General features: G+C 46.7%; 1 protein-coding gene across 1 annotated transcript in view; it reads left to right on the top strand.

Annotated features, from left to right (window-relative positions):
- Window positions 1-18,089, top strand: part of LOC101626324 (schwannomin-interacting protein 1) — a 591,244-nt gene that overhangs the window by 476,487 nt on the left and 96,668 nt on the right. The window contains exon 5 of the mRNA XM_012724783.1: window positions 418-1,110. Within this exon, the coding sequence (XP_012580237.1) occupies window positions 418-1,110 (693 nt within the window). The remainder of the gene's footprint in view (window positions 1-417; window positions 1,111-18,089) is intronic.

Raw genomic sequence — 18,089 nt, 5'->3', positions numbered from 1 at the left:
GCGAGGTGCGAAATTAGTAGCCGCCCACCGTCTCGTTGGTGCCCGCCCCCAAGGAATTATTCTCTGGGAAAGTGTCTGGGTCTCAGAGACTCCTTGGGGCGGGCTGTAGGGGCGCGCCCGGCGCAAAATGGTTGAAACAAAGTCCACGATCGCCCCGGGGCCCCTTGTACGGAAAGTGCGCGCTGGTGGCTGGGCACCTCCTTTGCTAATTTGAGGGTTAGTTACTGGGAGGAAGTCTGGCTGCGGCGTGGGGGCGGGGGGGGGGGAGGGCCAGGGGATGCCTCGGGAAGTGGCCTCCCGCCCCAGGCCTCGGTGGGCGCTCCGCTACAAGGGCGCGGGGCGCGGGGCCAGCGGGGGGGGGGGGGCCGCGGGGCTAGCTCGGCCGGCTGCTCACTCTCTGCTTCTCCCCCACCCCAGGATTACCGAGAGGATGGGATGGATCTAGGCAGTGACGCCGGCAGCAGCAGCAGCAGTAGCCGCGCCAGCTCGCAGTCCAACTCCACCAAAGTGACCCCTTGCTCCGAGTGCAAGTCCTCATCGTCGCCGGGGGGCAGCCTGGACTTGGTGTCTGCGCTGGAGGACTATGAGGAGCCCTTCCCGGTCTATCAGAAGAAGGTGATTGATGAGTGGGCGCCGGGGGAGGACGGCGAGGAGGAGGAAGAGGAGGAGGACGAGCGCGACGAACGCGGGTACCGGGATGACCGCTGTCCCGCCGAGGCGCCGGGGGACGTGAGCGCCAGGACACGCAGCGGCGGCGGGGGCAGGAGCGCCACCAGCGCCATGCCGCCCCCGATGCCCAATGGCAACCTCCATCCACACGACCCCCAAGACCTCGGGCACAATGGCAATGTGGTGGTGGTCGGGCGACCCAACGGATCTCGGGGACCCCGCCGGGCTCTCCAGAAGCCTCACCCTGCGGGGGGTCGGCGGGGCGGCCGGCCGGCGGCTGGAGGCCTTTGCCTACAGCCCACGGACTGCGGGACGTGCGTGCCGGAGGAGCCCCCGGGGCCCCCCATGGACTGGGAGGCTCTGGAGAAGCATCTGGCTGGACTGCAGTTCCGGGAGCAGGAGGTGCGGAACCAGGGCCAGGCGAGGACCAACTCCACCTCCGTAAGTTGGCCCGGGTGCGTGCCCAGGCGCGCACACTTGCGTCCACACCCCGCGCACGGCCGCGCGCTCGCAGCCTGAGGCCCATTCATCCTTCGCGGAGGTGGGGGCCGGGCAGGGGGCCGGCCCCCCGCCCCCTGGGTGCGGTTGCGGGTCGTGAGCGTCTGGGTTTGCAGGATGGGCGGGAGAAGAGAGAGCTAGCCAGAGGGCAGCGGAAAGTCGGTGATGGAACCGGCGACTCATTTTAATGGAATTACTTATGAAGACGAGGTAGTGAGTCACTTGCCTGAAAATAAATCCAGGGAGGTTTTGGCACCGAAACCAGTGCCTACGGGTGATATTTCAACTCGTAATAGTTGTGGCTTTGTCCCGCGTGGCGGATCTCCCTTCTCTGACGCTGTCGTCTTGTGCACAAATGGACTAACCCGGTGGCAAGCACCTCTCCGGACGCGCCTCCGGCTCGCGTTCAGGTGGACCCTCGTCCTGTGTGTGACTAGGCTGACCGCCTTCCACTAAGACATTCCTCCTTTCTAGACCTGGGAGGTGGGGGGCGTCGGTGAACTGATCGCTGGAATGGGGGGTCCTTGTCTCAGTCCCTGACTCAGGGAATCCCTGCTAGCTTTAGTGAGGAGCCACTTCCTTGCTGGAGGCCGGCGCCTGGAGTCCGGAAACCCAGAGAGGGAGGGGCGCTGGAAGGACTGTAGGGGGGTAGAACTGCAGCTATAATAAGCCTGGCAGGTTCGCACTTGTCTCATCATTTTTGCCCCTGAGAAGAGAGCAGATAAATGACTTGAAAGGAAAGCATCCTGAATGTAGTTCCCTATTTATCACTGTTCAGATAAAGCAACAGTTGTAATTTGAAATCATTACCGATGTCCCTAAATGGGGCTGAAGGGTACAGTTTACAGGAGCTGCCTTCTGTGTGTGACAGATGTGTGGCAGTGTGGGGAAATGCTTGCCCGCAGGTGTAATTTTTCCACTGCAGGGCCCCAGGGCTACTGGAAATTGGGTGCATGCACTCTGACTTCAGGGTGAGGATGGTAACCACGTTGTACTGAGAAACTGGCAGGGTTTCCATCAGAGAGAGCCCTCTGCTGACAGAGCCCACTGGTTAGTGCCCCTTGAGAAACTACCTATTAAATTAACACGCTCTTTTAAATCCTGGTTGTTTACCATGCCACTAACAGACATGGAATCTTTCCATTACAGCCAGTGCCATCTCTCTACCTGCCAACAGAAAACCTGTGTTTGAGGAAAACAGCTGATTAAGTTCCCTGGACTTAAACAATGACTTGAAGATAAACAAGTCTTATTTACTAGTGTATTTCCAGGAAAATGTAATAATTGGGTCTATGTGCAAGTTAAGATATGAGGGAGACAATGAACTCCATTATTCAAATGTTATTAAAATTTGCTTGAGCACCCTTGTAGTCTGTGCCAAGTTTCAGGCTTGATTCTCAGGGTTGCAGTCATCAGTCTGTCCATGTGGGGCCTGGGTTATGGTGAAGGAAGGTGGGGATGCAGGTTGAATTTTACTATTACACCTCATCTCCCAACACACACACATGAGGTTATTATCAAGACTTTGAAGTTTACCTTCTTGGGCAATCTTTGAAACAAAAAAATTTTCTCTCTCCTAGACACAGAGAACAGTTTGCATATTGCACTCTTCCCTTGCCCTGTGGACATTTCTTCCACAGTCACAGAAAATTGGGTTCCATTGCTTTAGGCATTGGTACAGAAAAAAGGAAGAGGAGAGAAAGCCTTTCAGGTTGTTTAATATTGAGTTGTCTAGGTTTTGGTGTGTCTTTGAGTGAAATTACTCAAGTAGTGCTTTTCAAATTGTAAGTTATCAATGGAATTACCTTAGCATTTTGGAAAATGGTTTGCAGCAGAATTACTATGAGACATGGCAAGTACTGGCAGTAAGCTTGGTTTCTAAAAACTATTTTGGCTTCATGTCCATATTGGGTCATCATGTATTTCTCACTATGGGACACTGTCATAAAAGTTTGAAAACACTGATTTAAGTCCTGTTTACTCTTGTGTGGAAGAAGTAGATGAATTTGTAGCCATGGGGACAGAAACCCAGGACTAACACAGAGGATAGTAGTGAAGGAAAGATAGCCTGTCTTGAATGAGATGGCCAAACCAAACTTTATTTTTGCTACTTTTTAGAAAGTTGTGCCTAAGTACAAGTAAATGAATTAATATATCCTGATAGGAGAAGGGGGACGGGAGGTGCTGTGTCTCCTTCACCTGTGAAGAGAGTCATAATTCAGGACTGCTGAGTCGTGTCCTCTGCTAGAATCAAGGGGCTCGTTCCACAGGCCTCTCAACCAGGCTCCTCTACCGTCACCTCCACTGAGAAGCTGCCGCCATTGCATCCCACCTCTCCAGGCCCTCCTTTGTATTTGCTTAGTGCTCATACTACCTGACGTGATCTAGTTTCGCTCTCCTTCATTTCTGTCTTACCTGTCTCTAAACTGCTGTAACCTAGCTCCTCGACACTGTCCGGCTTCTCAGGGATGGAGTGAATGAATGAAATGTTTATAGACAAACATGCCACAGACAAAAGGCAGCCTTTTCATTTTATAACTGAGAAAGTGAGACCCAAGAGATTGAGTGAATTGCCTAAGACCCTTTGAAAAACCTACACGAGGGGTTTTGTCCTTTCTTCTGACACCAGACTACTTACTTTTTCCTTTTTTTTTTAAGATTTATTTATTTGTGCATAGAGAACTGGGGTACAGGCCAGAGGCTCAGGGACAGTGAGAGGATTCACCAGAGACAGAGTGGGGAGCAGAACAGGCAGATCGACGAAGTACACTGCTGAGCGGAGCAGCGGGCGGGTCAGGAGAGGTCTGCCACGCCATGTGGTCACCTCCGGGCCAGGCGGGAATCGAACTCATGCGGAAGCTGCTTTAGATTCTCAGTGCTGTGCTTTAACCCGCTGCGCCACCAGGGAGGGCCTACTTTTTCCTTTTAATGTTTAAAATAATTGGAAATGAAAAGAAAGGAAGGAGCTTCCACCCCCACTCCCCCGGAAAAACTTAAAAGAATTTCCTAATGACAGGTCTCCTCTTGCACTTGTTTAGCATGGAAGGCAGGAGTACACTGGGGAATAATCAAAATCCCATGACTCAAGTCTCTTCTCAGACAGGGTCTGGTTTGCTTTGGTCTGGATGGAATAACTAACGCTGAATTCTTCAGGGCAGACTGCTGACAACTCAGACTCCCCTCCCTGTCCAGTGCTTCTCCCTTACTGGACAGCCACGCTCTCGAAGGAACAAGGCCTCAAGAATCATTGACCCCTAATCCAGGAAAGACTTAGAGACACATTTAAAAACACCACCCCTTGGACCTTTCTAGTGGTGCACGGGTTAAAGTCTCAGTACTATCAAGCTATCAGCAGCCACTTCGATATAAATTTCATCCCCAGCCAGGGAGCTGACCCACATAGTGCAGCAGACCGCTCCTGTCTTACCGGCTGCTCCCCTCAGCAGTGTATTTCAGTAGATCTGCCCGTTCTGTTCCCCACTTTGTCTCTGGTGAATCCTCTCACTGCCCCTACCCCCGCACCTCTGGTCTACACCTCTGTTCTTATATGCATCAATAAAATAAATTTTAAAAGATAAAATAAAAGCCCCAAATCTTCAGGTGGTATTTAAAATGGACAGGGGCCACCGGTTGACCTTTACTTTGTGAAGCCTTTAGTAGCTAATCTCCCTCAGGCCCTTGGGGGATGGGCTCCCCACTGCCTGGGAAGGTGTGTCAGCCTGGGGTGCTGAGCAGCCCTGAAGGAAATCCCCTGTAACCAAGCTTCCTGCCTCCCTTCCTGGTGGGCAGCTCACCACAGGCTGCACCTGGCGGGCCCAGCCTACCGTAATGCTGCCTTTTATCCTGGGGTCATTTCCCAGGTAGTTCTTGATATGCTGCCCCGGGTGAGGAAGGGGAACAGTCAGCCCAACAATGGGACTATTCCCAGGAACACCCCTAACAGTTGACCAGCCCCTGCTCCTATGTCTTGCCCTGGCCTGTATCCCATGGAACCTGCCCTGGCCTGCCTTCCCCAGGAGTTCTGCCCTGGCCTTCCTCCCCGGAGGTGAGAGCACACTTATAAACTCAGAACCACACAGGCAAGGATGAAGGAAAGATACTGGCTATGGTGCTTTTGATGTCAGATTTAGAACAGGGTGGCAGGTTAAGGGATTCCTGTCCCCATATTTGTTATTCATCCTAAGTTCCTCTCTCTCATCACACTTTGGACATTCCTCAGGGAAGCCTGGAATTTCTCTTGGGGAAACCTCAAGCTTTTCTTCAGGCTTTCCAGCACAGGCCCAAGCAGCTGCCTTTGTCTTTCTCTGCTTCCCCAGTGCCACTATTCTGCCCACTCAAGCAGCTGCCCAGCCCACCTCAAGTGGGGTCTCAATGTTCTCTTCTTCCTAAATGGGGTATGGTTCTATTATTTTTTTTCCAGTGGGCTTCCTATGAGACGTTCTTTCCTTGGCATCTGTGATCCCCTTTGTTTACCCTGTTCTGCTCAGAAAATTCACCCCCTCCCTTTTGTTCTCCACATCTCCCTCCTTTTCGTTCTTTAAAAAAGGGGGCTCTATCTAGTATAATTGACATATGTCAACTGCACACATTTAAAATATACAGTCTGGGTGGCTCTTTCTGCCCACTTGTGCCTATATAAGTATCCTTTAGTCTTCTCTCCCTTTTCATGATAAACCTGCTCTTTTGGATAACTAAAAAAATATACAGTCAGAGTTTGTACATATGCATATACCTGTGTAACCATCACTGAAGTCAAAGAACTGGGCAGCTTTCACCCCCAAAAGTATCCCAACCCACCCCCACCCTACCTCTCAGCAACCACTAATGTGGTTTCAGTTATTGTGGATGGACTACTTTGGCTAAGCTAATCTGGCCTCTTTTACCTGTTGCAATTTTGTGATTCATTTGAGTTATTATGTGTATCAGTAGCCCACTCTGTATTGCTGGGAGTGTTCCCTTCTATGGATGTACCACATCCCCCACAGGGTGGACAATCGATTGCTTCTCTGGCACATGAAAGTGCTATGAACATGGCATGCAAGCTTGGGTAGGGGGGGATGGGATACTGCCTTTCCTTTGGGTGAAAACCTAGCCATGGAGGCTAGAGCAGCTGGTAGGTGCCACTCCCCCAGCTAAGAGCTAGATCTCAGAGGAAGCTGTATGTTCACATTGCCATAGAGTGATTCATTGTGGCCTGGCTGGAGCTTTGGTCTCCTCTCCCACCAGTTGCTCTATTCCATCTGCATGCTCAAGATTCCAGCTCATCTCTCTTCAGGTGGTGGGTGACTGACCCCTCTCCTTGAGAAAAAGCAACACGAAAGCACTGGTGCTTGGCTCACACCATACATGCCAGCCACAGTCTTAACACCATCATTCAAAAAAGGAAAGCCATTTTTAAATTAGAGAAGAGGTCTAGTTCCAGACTGACATGTTTTAATTGCAGTTTTATTATTTTTTAGTGCTTGTGACAGGTGCATTTTCCTGTTTTAATGAGAAGATAAGAATAATTTTAATTGACATGTTAATTGAAAGCAAATTCTCCTGATGAAGTTATTTCCAAGGTACTTGAAAATAATTTGTCTTTTTATTTGTTTGTGCTATTAAGTAGGAGCAAAATTTAAATTACCTACATGTCTTCCTAAAATGGTACTAATTACAGGTTATTTTCAAAGTGTTTTCTTCAAAAATTATAGCCCAGTTTCCCTCTCCTCGTCAACAGCACCACTAACATAGCTTGAATGGCTGAGTGTTTGTTTCCTCAAGTTACTGGCGCTGTGTTTAAATTATGTTTTTATTGACTGAATTAAGAAGTTTTTATTACTCCTCCAAACTATAGTAAAACCTATAAGTTTAATAAGCAGCACTACAAACGTTCTCTTTAGTGTGAGGCTGTCACCACTCTCTGTTAATAAGAGAATTACAGAAAGTCTTAACATCATGTCTGGTGCTCGCCATAACCAGAAATTACCTGAGCTAAAAGTATTCTTTGACCTTGAAATGTTTAGCATCATCGTTGCCTTTTTTCTAACTCAGGTTGCTTTTTGTTTAAAAACGAGCTGTAAAATCTGCTCTGTCTATTGGCATGTACTCAGAACTCAAGAAATTTGGTTGGCTCAAAAAAAGAAGTTGCAGGTAAGCCAGCAGTCCTGGGCTACGTGTGGCCCAGCTGTCTTACCCTATTGTAGAACAACCTTTTGAAATGTTATTGTTGGACTAAAGATCTTTCCCGACCAGTTGGTTTGCACAGTCCTGTTCTTTGAAATATCCTAAGAAGAATATTCAGCGTGCAGGTCTGAAAAACAAATGCAGATATTTTCATCACACTTTTGTTGAGCTCATTGATTCTCCCCACTGGCCTGATGCCACCTTCAGTATTTTCTGACTCTGCCCAAGATTTCGTCACCATGTCCTTGCCAGGAATGCATTCTGCTCGCCACTCAGGGAGTTCCGGTGCCGTGGCCCACCAAACCACCCACACTGACTTCTCCAACACCCACTGACTCAGGGCCACCTTTGGAGAAGTTTCGCCTGACCATCATAGCTCGGGTCATCTTATTCCATTTCTTGCCACTTCCTTGTACTCAGATTCGAAAGCCTTTCTAGACTTGAGTGTTTTCCTGTCCTTTATCACATTTGAACCTCAAAACACACCCGAAAATTGGATGAGGCAAGTGCTGTTCCCCTTTTAGTGATGAGAAGACTGAGGCTTAGGAAACTGCAGGGACTTGCTGAGTCTCCTAGTCCTGTGCCTGACAAGCCAGGCCAGGTTTGTCCATGTCCAAGTTTGACTCCAGCAGTATCATCCTGTATTCTGTTATCTTTTTGTGGAATGTCCCTTATCTACCCAGCTCTGTTAAAGCTGCCTCCCTTCAAACACACACATAATACAGGCTCAGGCGCTTTCTGTGGAACAGACATTTGATGAAGGCTTGTTATCTGGCTGGTTCATGTATTTCCTCCCAACTTTCCTGGCTGTTTTTTTAGCTTATTCAGAAGCTGCTACACTGTGAACTTTCTTATTAGTGCAAATAATAGTAATTGCAGGTCCTTTCTGAAATGCTCACCTAAATGACAATACAGAGGCACTTTAAAATATAAATTGGTTTTTACTCCTGGACCTTTGCCCCTGGATGAAGACATGAATGGTTTTGTTTTCTTCCTTTTTTAAACCCAAGTGCGGTCACAGAGAGGACTGTCACATTTGCTTTTCATTCATTCTGTGTTCCCTGAGCCTTTAGGACAGAGGACGCTACCAGAGACGAGGGATTATTTTGACACACCGCTTCTGTAGAAATTCCAGTCTCGTTGATAAAAGTGACCATTTTTAACTGAAAAGCAGCAAGATTTTAAAGATAGAAAGGACATGAGAGGTCGTGTCCTCTAGCCCTCTCCCTTTTCAAAAGAGGAATGGGGTCTCTGGAGATGAAACCTCTTCACCCACGTCCTCACCCAGGCCTGACCCAGCCTCATCCCCATACTCACAGGCCCCCAGCTAATGCTACCTTCCTTCTAAAGTGTTCTCAAGACTTGATTTAGAGGACAGATCCAGTCTCCTTTATGATATTTGCAACTGAAAGTAGAATCGAATTTTTATCACCCAAAAGGAAAGGTTTAATATCTCTTTCCCTTTTTCTTTTTTTCAGACCAGGTTGCCTGACAATTATAAAGTTGCTTTCTTCTGTTCAGACCTGGCCCTGCATTTCTACCACTTGAATTTTGCTTTTCCCCGGGCCAGGCATCTTTTTTCTTCACTGCCTCCTTTCTCACCTGCCAAAACCTTTCAACAGTAGTCCTTATTCCCTGCATGCGTAGTACACGGCCCTTCCCTCCCTGGACTCCCAGGGAAAACAGGTGCTGAGAACAGCGCAGGAGCCCCCTGAGCGTGCTGAGTTCTGGGAGACAGAGCCAGGGGTGCTGGGGTTCAGGCACTTTCGGCCCATGCTGCCATTCACAAAGCCCAGCTGTGCCCACTGGGCCCCAGAAGTGTGCCTGTCTGTCGGGGGAGTGAAGGTCTCCGTGGCCCACCCTCAAGTGGAAACAGATTTTATTCTACCTAGACAGAGTTTCAAGAAGGTATTTTTGTCTAAACTCAAAGCAAAGGAAAAGTAAAGCCAAGAAGGTATGTGTGTTGCTTAGGAACAGCCCACACCAGTGGTCTCTGTGAGGACCTCTGGCTTGGAAAGGGGAAACAAGGAATAGGAAATTGGGGTCAGGAAAGGGAGTGTGTCTACTGTGTGCTGTTGCTGCGATTCCCAGTCAAATCTGTAGGGCAGAGTTTTCATTAGGTCTTCTCGTGGGGTTCAGGACCATTGTAATCATTGTTCTTGTTCACTTCCAAGGCTCCACACATGTGTAAGGGCCCTCATGGCTTCCGATGCTCTTGGCTTGTTCACTTTTCTTTGTTTTGTTTTTAACTGTGGCTTTGCTTTCATGAACAATTCTATAATTTTTCCTTATTTCTTGTTAAGTAATTATCTAATCACTATCGCTTAATTTTATTCTAGAAGCAAAAGAGTTGTTAGCCTTCTTCTCTGGTTTTGTCTTCCGGATTCTGTAGCAATTGTCACATGTATCTGTGTATTTTACTGATCCTTCTGCATCTCCACCCAAATATATTTATACTTAACCGAGTGACCTTTTGGTATATCCATTATAGGCGATATCATAGTCACTAAGTCTCACCTTAGTATTTATAGTTCAGTAAAGTGATTGTGAATCTTCCATCCTTGGAATATTAACACAGCATACTGAGAAAAAGTTTCAATTTTTATGGATTACAAGAAGCAGTGCATTAGTCAGATGCTTATTTCTGCAAATTCATCAGTTCAAGAGAGTTTTATTGCTCATGTCCTAATAGAGATGATTGATCCTTCAACACTCTTCCTTGTAGAAATAAATGTTCTATTTACTCATGGAGTTGGTTTGTACAAAATACTATAGAAAGTTCTATCAAGGAAGTATGGGGCTTTTCTAATACAGGGGAGGTGATACCCCATTACCTGTGTGGATGGATTTGTTTTCAGGGTGTTGAAGAAAGGTAGGAAATGAAACTCCAACTTTATAGCCTCACAACCAAGATTTGGTTAGTGGGTCACTCTTGGCACTGCCTAGGCACAACCCAACCCTCGGGACACACACTAACCTCCCTTTGCACACAACAACTTCCCAGGAGACACACTAACCTTTCTTTCCACACCCTAGCCTCCTCAGGGGCACACACCCATGGACTCAGTTCCCTTTGCTTCTCCCTTTAAGATCTTCCAGTGTGCTCCTCCACCCGCCTCTTTTTCCCCCTTTACTCTTGTGCTGATTACCTGTTTGTGTGTAGAAAACAAGCTCAAGTCCATCTAGCTCAAAGTAGCTAGATGCTCTGGAACCCTGGGCCAGGGCCTCTTGCTGGCCCCTCCTGGGTGCTTGATGCTAGGGACCTAGGACTGGTGCTCACCTGGCTGGCCCGTGAGCTGTGGCCAGGACAGCCTGTGAGAGCAAGTTTCAGTTAGCCTGGAACAAAGCCACAGGGAGGTGGTGGCAGTTGCAGACCAAGGTGACTGGATTCTGCTTCCTTCTTGGCCATATATGGAAAGAATTCCTCGATCTTAAAAATTAACAGGGAAGAATGAGATAATTTCTGCATCATTCCTAGGATCTCCAGCAATAATGTAAAATCTAGATTTGAGATCAGAGCTTTAAAAGAATAAAAGCAAGAATAAAAAACCTGCCATGTGATGAAAGGCTGGGACAATTTTAATGTCAAGTCCAGCAGCTTAACTCCTTATACTTTCTTTTCCACCCGAAGAAAACATAGTATTAAACTTATTTCCAAAATAAGAAGAGCCCAGACCTCAGGGAACCTGGCACAGTATCTTCTTGGGGAGAACTTAAAGGCTAATCTCCATTCCTATAAAAGTAACATTTTTCAGATCGTTTTAAACCCAATGGAGCCTTCTGTTTTTCTTCTCATGGCACCGGCAGCTAAAACTTATGCCACTTATGAAAATTGCAGATATTTTTTTTGTACAATATTATGTAATTTTTGGCCCTCTTCTGACCTGGCCTAACATTTCATTTTGAGTAACTGCATCTTAACTGTTCTGTCTCTTTTATTTCAACTCTAAAATTGGTCTGGAAGGAGTAAGTGAGAAGGCTTTACTTTTGAATCCTTAAATTATGTCAGCAATGGTCTCCTATTAGAGGTGTTACCCAGCCTACAAGGACCCCATGGTCTGACTCCAACGGCCTTGAAGATGAGATCTCATTCCAAAACAAATTTGGGCTATCAGAATTTTAAATGTTTTGAAAACTTGTTCAACTACGGTAGATGATTTAAATACTAGATTTATTTTTCTTATGTTTTATACAGAAACTCTCACCAAAGCAAATGTATACTTGTGCTTGTACTAACCTGAGTAGAACCCCCTACAAAAATCCCAGTGCATGGAAAGTTGAATTAAAAGTTTCTTATTAGTAAGCAATCACACTGAGAATTCAAATCTTCAAGTGGGAAGGCAGAGGGCAGCGGCAGCTGCTGAGAGTGGGAAGATCACCCAGGGCCCTGGGCAGCTGTTTGTTCTCAGTCCTGATTACTTGTTGCCAATTCCACATATAGTCTCAGCATTCTTGTATGACAGGGGAGACCCATGACCCAGGCTTTGATGAAAAAATATCTTGACTATTAAAATGTCAGCAAGTAACCTTAAGTAAACACGTAATTTTGTGGGACTACCAAACAGATTTGCAGTTAAAAATAAGACTCTGGAAAGGATCCGTCAAAGACAAACATTTAAAACTAACCCTTGAAAGCTGATATAGATTTAAACCATCCAGAGGGAGGGGGTGGAACACATTGGGTGTGGAACACACTGGGCTGTGACGGAGGACTGTGAGAGCTTTGTTGGTGGCGAGAATTGGTGACCACACCCCAGAGGAGAAATCCTGTGCTGTCAGAAAATTAACAAGGATGTAACACAATGGTTCTTAATTTAAAAAAAAAAAAAAAGACTCTGGGATCCCGGTTTCCCATTCCACACCTAACCCAACTTTTTTTTTTTTTTTTAAGATCTATTTATTTATTCATACAGAACTGGGGTATAGGCCAGAGATGTGGAGGGTGAGAGGATTCATCAGGGACAGAGTGGGAATCAGAACAGGCAGATCGACGAAGTACACTGCTGAGCGGAGCAGCGAGTGGGTCAGGAGAGGTCTGCCGCACCATGTGGATCTCCTCCGGAGCAGGCAGGGATCGAACTCATGCGGAAGTGGCTTAAGCTTCTTAGTGCTGTGCTTTAACCAGGGAGGGCCCCCAACCTCCTTCTTTTATAGAAGAGGAAACGAGAGACCCAAGAAGGTAGGATGACGTAGCTACTTCAAATGAGGTGGGGTCGCTTGCTGGAAGGTCCGTGAGATTCTAAAAAGAAAATTCATGAAGAGTGTTGCTCTTATTTACTGACCCTCGAGTAGCTTTTTTCAGTGTTCAAAACAACATCCAGAGGGAAAAAATATAATGCTTTACCTACACCTTACTCTACTGCACTTAATTTTTATACATTCCACTACTTAGAACTCACTTTCCTCTTTCATCTTCAAAGCACTTCAAAAATTGATGTGTCATTTGGGCTCAGGGAAATATATCATGGTTTTTTCGTCATTTGTGAACAATGAAAAGGGAAGAATTTTTTTAAGATTATCTTAAACATACACATGCACTTAAATACACTCACACACTTTCTCACACACATGTTGCAGTTGTTAGTTGTTTTATCTCCTGGAAACACAATTGAGATTATTTAATTCTAAGGGGCTATGTAGGGGTGAGTTTTGATTAGATGTCTTGCTATGTAGGATTTAATGGAACTTCAGTATTGCAGAATTATATTAAGATTTATTGAATTGCAATCCTTAGCACATAATGCCAGGGAAGACCCACTGAAACTATAGAGGTTGGGAAATTATTTTTTTTACCTCTTTAGGAAAACTACTGGCATTTTTTAGACCTACTGTCTTTGAGTACAGTGTCAACACAGATTTTGAACTAACAAGTTTAGAGTGTTTATTCACCTTCCTTTAGAAAAAAAAAATAGAAAAACTTTGTGGACTTCACTTTAAAAAAAAAGTCTTTATTTTGAAATAATTTTACAGGAAAGGTACAAAGATAATACAGAAAGTTCCCGGATATCCTTCTCGAAGCTCCTAATAATGTTAACAACTTCTATAACTGTGGCATATTTGTCAAAACTAAGAAAACATTGGCACAACTCTATTAACTCAATTGCAGGCTTTATTTGGATTTTTATTAGCTTTTAAAATAAAAAATGTATTAAAACTATTTAACAAAGGTAGTAAATCATATAGCCTTATGAACTGTGATTTAGAAGGAGAAGAGAGTTAAGTCCTTGAGTCTTCTCCCTTGCCTCCCCACAGAATACAGATCTAAGCTGATTTTCCACTAATCTTTTTGCTTTATAAATGTATTTTTGAACATGAGGCCTAAGGCCGTTCCTGAGTAGACCGGGAAGGTGCTGGAGGGTGCAGGTACAGAGGGGACACCCATTTTTCTATAGAGGTACTATCTGAAAATCTGAAAGGCCGAGCAAGACCTTGTCGTGAGCCCCCAGGTGTAGGGATGAACTATGTACTCCTCACTGTCTACTCTCTGGGGGCTGCGGTGACCATGGTTGTCACAGTTCGTTAAGAGTGTTACTGGGCTCACCAACACCCAAAACTGTCTTTTGTTTGCTGGCTTTAACTTTTCTGCTTAGGGATTTCACGTTGGGCACATTTCTGAGTTACACAGGCTGTGTGTGTGTGTGTGTGTGTGTGTGTGTGTGTGTGTGTGTTACTCTCGCAGAGGAGCAAGTTAGAGCTGACTACATAGTTGGGATAGGTGGCACTCAGGGTATAAAGCAAGGCTGTTAGGAGGAACTATTTAGGAGATCAGTGAGAATTGGTGAGGAGGGGGACTTGAGACCCCTCCAGGAATGGCAAAAGGAAATGAAATGGTCAGATAGGGAGATGCAATATTTGCCGATGGACTGAATGATGGGAATTTTGAAATCCCAGCTAGCGGTCACCAGCCATGGTTTTGATAATGTTCCATGACCCAGTGAATTCTCATAAAGGAGATTCAGGTCGTTCATTCTCTATTTTGGGCCATGGGTCAGTGATTTCCTCTGAAAGCTTGTTTAAATTACCAAAATTACACTAGTACTTACATGTCCAATATATTGTGGATTATGATACTACTTACTAAATGTTTCTTTTGGTAAAACCATATACAGTTGACTCTCGAACAGTACAAGTTTAAACTGCCTAGATCTACTAATAGCCAGATAGTTCTCTGTCTGAGGGCCTCACATTTGCAGATCCAACCAACCAGGGTGGGTGGTAGTCATATGAAGACTGTGTTTTGCAGACCAAAGTGTTTTGAACCCTGCTTCAGACTATGTCCTTGCTCACTGTGCCTCACGTGCTGTGCTGGGGGCTGGAACCTATGGCTTCCAGCTTCTGTATCTCAGACTCTGTTCCTAAATAGGTGGTTCTGGGTTTTGGCCCAGTGCGAGTTCCCCCTCTCATAGCTACAGTTTCCCCTTAAGGAGTTGGGTCCCTGCTGTGTGTGTGATCTTGCTGGGATGGTAATTGTAAGTGACACACTTCAGTTCTGGAATCTGAGCCCCAGTTTCTCCCTCTACTGGCTCTGCTAGAGAGTGAGTCTGGCACCCTGCATGCAAAGTCCTAGGAAAGCCTTGAAGGCACAGAGCCATTCCCATGCATGGCCTGGCTTCTGCTTCCCGATTTCCCGTGCTTTCCTTGCTCCCTCCTGGTTTCTAATTGCTGCCCCCTGTGCCCAGCTCCTCTTGGGTCTGAGTTTGTCAGCAAGTGTCAGTTTTATTGCTTTTGAATCAGGAGCCCTAGCTGGTAACAGCAGGCCATGTCTTGACATGACCCATGTCTAAATATGACAGTGATGGGTCAGATATCAATAAGTAGAAGTTTAAGGTCCTTTGAACCTTTCACACAGAAGCATTGAATATTGAAGGTGAACTGGACTTATTTCCTTGATTTTACAATGAGGCAATAACTAGACAAAGTACAAGGGACATTGATGGTGTCATAAACAGAAGGCACCACACTGACAACCAATGCTGAGACCTCCTGGGTCATGGGCCCAGGGAAGCCTGTCTGTACTCCCCTTCTCTTTCCCCCTTGCCCTATGATCCATGGCATCATTTGTGGGGTGGCCAGGGAGAACTGAGTTCTCATGAGTAGCTTTGGAAAGGATTGCACTAACTGGACCATATAGGGGTTCAGCTTCTGATGCTGGAAATAATACCAAGATCTCAAACATGAGCAGACTGAGAGGCATCCTGGGACCCCCCAAATGTCTGTGCTGTAAAGGGATGTGGCCATCTGTCATATAAAGACAAACACACTCTTACTGTGAAAGATCTTTAATAGAATGACTGTGAAGAGAGAGAAAAGGAGAGAAAGGATATCGTTTCCCAATGAAGCAACCAAAGTTACCCATTCCTTCATGCATAAATGTCCAGCCAAATAGGGCTGGCCGGAAGTGGGGACACTGAGGCCCAAGAGCATCCTACACGTCTCAGGCACCTTCTGGCAGGGAACCATTGGAGCGGGGCAGAAGGGACCAGGCAAGTCTGGGATGAAAATCACAAAAGTAAAATACAAGGCAACTTCCCCATGTGACTCTTACTCATGTGTCTCTTCCAATGTCTCTACACTGACTCCAAGTCCCCTGAGTCCGTGGCACAAGTTCAAAGACGAGAAGCGAGTGGGCCTTCTATCTTCTCATGTCTCTGTGCCATGTCTCTCTGTCCTATCCAAATGTGTCCACACGTCTCTTCTGGGTCTCAGGCTCCCCTCTCTACTCTGGCCAACACCTCTTTAGGGGGGCAGGGAACATGGAATCTTCCTTTATTATTGAGATGCCTGTTATAATAACACCTATCCCCAGAACCCTGTGAGGCCAGAGGTGTCTTTGAGGTGCAGCTGAGACATGGTGTCAGCCGTCTCTGGAATCCACAGACCTGGCCCAGAATGGGTAATCAGAGCCGCCCTGTGATTATTGGTGAGAAACAGCTAGCATTATAGTATAAGTCTCATATTTTTTAAGTGACTAAAGATCACCTTCTCACCACTATTTAGAAGAAATTGTGCTTTTATGTAGTCTAAGCGTAATGAGTCACTGAAAGTCACTTTGAAAGGATAAACTTTCTGAATTCATTTTAGAATAAGAGCTATATTTTAAAATGGCTTGTGTGAAGCTTTTTAGAAAAGCATGGTCCACAAAATGATGTCAGCCAAGAATCTCCTAAATGTGTCATTATTTTTTCTGCTTGGCTTTGTTCGATCCCTAAGTGTACGTTGGATGCCTACTCTATGTCAGGTATGGAGTCAGGTGAGTGGCCAGAGCTGTCATGTCCCTGGGCTGGGGAGACTGACATGTGTCACAAAAGCACACAGACTTGGCAGGAACTGCACAGCTCAGGGAGAAGCTCTAGACCCGCATGACTGACAGTAACAGCTGCTACTGGTGCTCATGGAGCCTTGCACAGGCCGCTGTTCTTTCCCTGTGCCCGCAGCATAACATGCAAGTGTGCCCACAGCATAACAGGCAAGTATGCCCGCTGCTCCCATTTTACTCACCAGGAAACCAAAGCTGGTGGGAGGACCACGGAGTTGCTGCCATCTGCAGGGGCCAGCCGTGTGCCACTTCAGCAAGCAGTCGGTACCCCTGACCTGGACCACACAGTAATTGCTCCTCTTTGCTGGCAGTTCTGGCCACACCTGAGTATCTGTGAGCTCTTGGGACCTAATCTCCACTTACTGCCAAATGCTTCTAGTGGTACGTTTTTCATAAATAGAAACCTTTCTTAAGTCAACTTTGAAAAGCCATGAAGGCATGGCTTTGTACATCTCTGTTTGGAAGGTTGCACCAATACCCAGTATCTTCTTGTAATGATTAGATCTATACAGTTTTTTAGGGTTCAAAACATCCCCTATGGGCCAATCTGAGGGGTTCACGATGATGCTGTGGCTGGACGTTCAGGGACTCTGAGAGCTAAGTGGTGAGTGCCCTTCTCCTGCGCCCAAGCCCAGGCTTGCTGTGCCTTGTAAGGAGTTTCATAGATGGGGGACTGTGAACCCCGAGATTCTAGGCAGCTCTGCATGGGTGCACACGCCTCTTGAGCCCTTGCCCTCTGGTGCAAAACACACCCAGAGAGATTTCCCTGCAAGCTTGGGACCAATTCAATGGTGTTTTCCTCTGTAGCGAGATGTCTGGGAGCAGAGCCTGTGACCCAGAGGACATACCTGGGGGGAGATAAGGTGGTGAAGTGAGGGGGCTAAAGCCGCAGAGGAAGCTTTGCCTGATTATGCCTTCTGTTGCCACTCTTGTCCTTACTCACTGCGTCGTCATCTCCTCAGAATCTGTGCTGAGACAGACACTAGGGAGAGTAGCGAGCATGGTCCCTGCCCAAGTGGCATCCTCCTTTCAGGGAGAGAGATGGATATTGAACAGCTGCCCTGGTTTCTTGTTTAGTGTCCGACCTAAGTGCTAGGAGGGGAGGCCCGAGCGGCTTGGACCCCGACCCAGAGGCAACCGCAGGGAGGCAGGGATTTGGGGAGCTGCTGCCCACCAGGTTGGGTGGCTAGAGCCTCAGGGGAGGCGTCCCAGGACAGGGGGCTAAGGAAAAGTTTGTGGAAATCAAGCAGAACCTGCCAAGATCACGCTTTCTGCAAGCACAGCCAAGCATCTGTCTGGCCCACATTTTGTAGAACTCTCCACCGGCACTGCTAACACGTCCTTTAACACAACTGAATAAGCTAGCATTCTCCCTGTAGTTAACTTTTAGAAATTATGCTCTAGTGAGTTTAGTGCTAGGCACAATGCTTCGGCTGCTGTT

Source organism: Condylura cristata, unplaced genomic scaffold (assembly GCF_000260355.1).
Source record: "Condylura cristata isolate star-nosed mole 26May11 unplaced genomic scaffold, ConCri1.0 scaffold00014, whole genome shotgun sequence".
Classification (NCBI taxonomy): domain Eukaryota; kingdom Metazoa; phylum Chordata; class Mammalia; order Eulipotyphla; family Talpidae; genus Condylura; species Condylura cristata.
The sequence above is the reverse complement of the archived record's forward strand: the minus strand, read 5'-3'. Positions and strand labels throughout refer to the sequence as shown.